We start from the raw sequence: 5330 nt of genomic DNA on the forward strand, positions 1-5330 counted from the left end.
CTGATGTGGTGCAGAAGGATGTGGAGCTGATTTGACTTATTGATGACTGGTATCAGCAGTGTCACGATCGGCTTCTGTGGAGGTTCATGAAAGGCGCTGCTGGGGAGGTGGAGGCAGTTGCCCTCCAGCAACAGCATAGGGCAGAGGAGCGAGGCTCAAAACAACGAGCAGAGCGCCAAACAACTGACACAAATAAAGTTGGCACAGTGGGGAGCACGGCTGTTGCATCTGCCCATCATCTTCCTAAGTCAATCCATGGCACCTGCGTCTATTACATGACCTCCTGCCAGTCAGCCTTCGACACTTCACGTGGCCTCAAAATGCACCGAGCATGGCACAAGTGCTGTGGTGATGTCACCGCCACTTAGGGGTGAACGACGGTTGTTGCGTTGTTGTTGTGCGTGTGTGCACGGACGCATGTACGCCTGTGAGTCTCGTGTATGGAGAGATAAAGAGAGGCAGCCGGGCGGGGTGCTGGCCATTCACCCCGTGTGCCATTCAGAGCTTCATAGGCGCTTGCCCCAACATTCTGGTAAGGCTATACAGCGGATGATTGTCGCTGTTGTGTGTGTGTATGGACGTTCACCCCCCTCCCACCGCCCCCGTGTGTGCAGGTACTCATTACGCCCCCTCCCGACAAGCAGACCGGCATCCGGACTAAAGGTAAGTGACAATAACAGATTTTTTTTTTCCATTTAAGTAACTTTATGTTTTGCTCACAATACAGTATTTATTAGAGTGTTGCATGCAAATGTACGATATTTTGTCTTATATATGACTTTGTTGATGTTCTATGGGGTATGTTTGTCTTTCTGAGTAATGTTTTAATTAGGGTGGTGTCATTTTCACAATTTCCCCAATATTTTTAAATGGCCGACTTGCGCTTCAGCAATTTTCGGAACCAATGGCTAAATCTCTTCATCTTCTTGGGCTTGGTGGTGGTGGCAGAAGTGGTGGTGGAAACGGTTGCGGTGGTGGAAGCTGTGGCAGCGGCGGTGGAAGTGGCGTCGGTGGTGGTGGCATTGTACATTTGAGACACGGTCCATATTAGCTCTTTCAGCTGGCTACGGAGATGCAGGTTCTCTTCTTGCAGCCTCTTTTCCCCATGCCACATGTCCTCGTGACGCACCAGCTTCCCGCGCAGCCTAAACTGTTCCTGCCCTCTCTGCGGATTCAGGAAGTTCAACTTCCTCAGGTGGGCGTGCAGCGACCTCTGGAGATCTTCGTTTTCACAGCGCAGCGACATTTGCCGCTGTGCTGCATTGCAGTCTCGGAGAAAATCCGCATGGAGAGACTTGCTCTCCCTGCAAGGCACTCTCGTGGGCTCCAGCTCCAACTGGCGCTCTTTAAGCTGTTGAACCAGGCTCCTGATCTCTCTCTGGAGAGTCTCTCGGTTCTCCATGAACTCCTCCAGCTGATGCTGTAGCTCCAGACGGAGCATCTTGCTCTTCTGACAGAGCTCCACATTCTGCAGGCCCATCCTCTCCGTAGACAGCGTCGTGGTCTCATGGTCAAAGTCTGAAATGGAAAGCGTAAAAAGAAGATATATGAAGATCCCCATCCCAAGCATGGCCAAGACCAGAACGCCAACGATCAGCAGCACCATGCTCAGCTCGAGTTGACGGCACGCGGGACAGAAGCAAGTGTGAGACACGTCACGAAGGGGCGGGTTATCTATCGTGACGTCATTACCGGATGTGACGTACACTATGACGTAACAGCCATCCCTGCCCACTTATTGTCAATCATTGCCCACCACGTGATTCCACGGCCCTGCCCCTAACCACACAGCTCCTCCCCCATACTCTTCTTCCGCCTTCCCCACGTGACGCGAAGCGAGCCAATCACGCGAGAGGCGGCGCGCGGTCGGCCCCGCGTCCGCTTCCCGCCATTCTTGCAATGGGCGGCGGGGCCGCTCAGGGTGGGGCGCGGGGGGCGGGGGCGAGTTCACTCCACGTCGCGAGTCGGGAGGAGGGACGAGGGGGAGGGGCCAGGAGGGACGAGGGGGAGGGACCAGGAGGGACGAGGGGGAGGGGCCAGGAGCGGGAGGGGGGGGAGCTGAGAGCTGGGAAAGTTTGGGGTACCACTACTTGAAAAATATACTGTACCACAGAAATTAGTTTATGTTTAGTTCGATTTAGAACATCTTTCCAATGGTTGCTTAATTTGAAACCAACTTCTCGGTTGAAATTGTGTCTGTGTTTGTAGATCTGAATTGCTTCGTGAACAAATCTCTGATAAAAACCCGTGGGTTTGCAAAGAACCTTGGTATTGGAGAAAATTATATCGTGATCACCCACAGCGTTGTAACAGTGATCAGCAAAGAATTCGTTTTGCTGTGTTTCAAATCTGATTTGTGCTCGCGAATTCGGTCAGAGACATGTCGCTTTGTCTCCCCGATATAGCAATCACCGCAGGTACAACTCAATTTGTAAACCCCGGGGTACTGTAAGTCAGGAATGCCATCCTTCACGGATGGGATCAGATCACGAATTTTGTGTACTGTATTGAACCGGACCTGGATCTTGTGTTTGTTTAGAATTTTGGAAATCTTTTTAGTAACGCCTGCTATATATGGTAGTGTGATGGTTTTGGCCGGAGTATCAAGTGGTTGTTTCTGTATGGAGGGAGAAACAGCTTGGCGGATGGTACGGTCAGAGTAACCATTCCTTTTGAGGGCCAGGTGTACATGTTTTAATTCACTGGTCAGGTGGTGTTGGTCCGAAATGCAATGAGCCCTATGGTATGAAGTTTTGATGAGAGAATTCTTTTGGGCTGGGTGGTGGTGGGGATCAGGTTTCAAGTAGGAATCTGTGTGGGTGGGTTTCCTGTAGACAGAATGCCCCAATGAGCCATCAGGTCTCCTCTCAAACAGAACATCTAAGAATGGTAGCTTAAATTTCGATTTAAAGTTTTCGTGACTGCAAGGATTCATCTTCTTTGGTTCTTTCGGTAAAGTCACGTAGAACGAGAATAAAATAATAAATTGATAAAATAAAATAACACAATAATATTCTCACGACGTTTCGGCCACAACACAAGCGGCCTTCATCAGGTGAAGGGGACGAGACTGTCTGGAGGACAGCGCTGGAGTGAGAAAGCCACGCTGAGATCACGACCTTTAAGCTGTGTGAGAAGAAACACAGCGCCTTGACAAAGGAATTAGCATTTAATTTAGCATTGAAATGGCTGAGTGATTAGCTTGTGACTGGTCACAGAAAAGGCTATATTAAAGTTAAAGCATACACATCCGCAAAGGCACCCCTTGACAAAGGAATTAGCATAGAATTTAGCATTGAAATAGCTAAGTTAAAGTATACACATCCGCAGAGGCACTCCTTGACAAAGGAATTAGCATAGAATTTAGCATTGAAATAGCTTAATGAATAGCTTGTAACTGATCACAGAAATAGCTATGTTAAAGTCAAAGCATATACATTCACCGAGGCACCTAGTACAAATCAAACAGGAGAATTTAGCATTGAAATAACTAGGCGAATTTAGCATTGAAATAACTGAGTGATTAGCTTGTGACTGGTCACAGAAATGGCTATGTTGAAGTTAAGGCCTACACATCTGAGCTATTCACAGTAACTGGATATACAATACAATATATAATGAATACTATATCAGGATAGCTTAACCGTGGTTAATGGTATGGTTTACAACATGGAGTATAACAGCGCCTCGCAGCTGTCTCTCTCCCCCTCCTCTGTTCCGACCATCGATGAACTCGTCCGTCTGAACGGGACCCGTAGCTATCCGTGTTGCTAAAGTTGAGGGTAAGAATCCACCCATTTTTCGCCATATAGCATTGTGATATATAACGACTTATTGTTGGTAGCTTAGCTGATTGGAGAATATAGAGTTTATTGATAACATTGAGGTAATTTAATTTTTTGTATTTTTAATTGGTTCAGTATATAGTATTCATTATATATTGTATTGTATACCCAGTTACTGTGAATAGCTCAGATGTGTAGGCCTTAACTTCAACATAGCCATTTCTGTGAACAGTCACAAGCTAATCACTCAGTTATTTCAATGCTAAATTCGCCTAGTTATTTCAATGCTAAATTCTCCTGTTTGATTTGTACTAGGTGCCTCGGTGAATGTATATGCTCTGACTTTAACATAGCTATTTCTGTCACCAGTTACAAGCTAATCACTCAGCTATTTCAATGCTAAATTCTATGCTAATTCCTTTGTCAAGGGGTGCCTTTGCGGATGTGTATGCTTTAACTTAACATAGCCTTTTCTGTGACCAGTCACAAGCTAATCACTCAGCCATTTCAATGCTAAATTATATGTTAATTCCTTTGTCAAGGCGCTTTGTTTCTTCTCACACAGCTTAAAGATCGCGATCTCAGCGTGGCTTTCTCACTCCAGCGCTGTCCTCCAGACAGTCTCGTCCCCTTCACCTGATGAAGGCCGCTTGTATTGTGGCCGAAACGTCGTGAGAATATTATTGTGTTATTTTATTTTATCAATTTATTATTTTATTCTCATTCTACGTGACTTTACCGAAAGAACCAAAGAAAATGGTAGCTTACCATCTTTCTCCACTTCCATGGTCTTGTTCTTCTGACAGAGCTCCACATTCTGCAGGCCCATCCTCTCCGTTTGCAGCGTCGTGGTCTCGCGGTAAAAGTCTGAGATGGAAAGTGTAAAACAAAGATAAATGAAGATCTCCATCCCAAGCAGGGCCAAGAGCAGAACGCCAACGGTCAACAGCGCCATGCTCAGCTCGTGTTGACGGCACGCGGGACGGAAGGAAGCGTGAGGCACGTCACGAAGGGGCGTGTCCTATATCACCGGATGTGACGTACAGCCATCCCTGCCCACTTATTGGCAATCATTGCCCACCACGTGACTCCACGGCCCCGCCCCTAACCGCGCAGCTCCTCCCCCATACTCTTCCTCCGCCTTCCCCACGTGACGCGAAGCGAGCCAATCACGCGAGAGGCGGCGCGCGGTAGGCCCCGCGACCGCTTCCCGCCATTCTTGCAATGGGCAGTGGGGCCGCGCAGGGTGGGGGGGGGCGGAGGGGGGGCTGAGTTCACTCCACGTCGCGAGCGGGAGGAGGGACGAGGGGCCAGGAGGGACAAGGGGGAGGGGCCAGGAGGGACGAGGGGGAGGAGCCAGGAGGGACGAGGGGGAGGAGCCAGGAGGGACGAGGGGCCGGGAGGTACGAGGGGGAGGAGCCAGGAGGGACGAGGGGGAGGGGCCAGGAGCGGGAAGGGGGGTGCCGTGGCGCCGCTCTTGGGCCGCGAGGCCTCCCCCTGGGCCCGCGGCGCCACGCGGAGACCGCGACAGCAGCAGCAGGAGGT

General features: G+C 49.5%; 1 protein-coding gene across 1 annotated transcript; it reads right to left on the minus strand.

Annotated features, from left to right (window-relative positions):
* Positions 1–704: 704 nt before the first annotated feature.
* LOC142908433 (uncharacterized) lies at positions 705–4658 on the minus strand. Its single transcript, XM_076059135.1, has 2 exons — positions 4554–4658; positions 705–1518 (listed from the first exon to the last, which is right to left on the minus strand). The coding sequence occupies exons 1-2, from the start codon at positions 4612–4614 to the stop codon at positions 866–868; spliced, it is 714 nt and encodes a 237-aa protein (XP_075915250.1). The 5' UTR covers positions 4615–4658; the 3' UTR covers positions 705–865.
* Between the last annotated feature and the right edge of the window lie 672 nt (positions 4659–5330).

Source organism: Petromyzon marinus (genome assembly GCF_048934315.1).
Source record: "Petromyzon marinus isolate PM22_M1 ecotype Great Lakes invasive population chromosome 84 unlocalized genomic scaffold, UKy_Petmar_22M1.pri1.0 chr84_unloc.3, whole genome shotgun sequence".
NCBI classification, from domain to species: domain Eukaryota; kingdom Metazoa; phylum Chordata; class Hyperoartia; order Petromyzontiformes; family Petromyzontidae; genus Petromyzon; species Petromyzon marinus.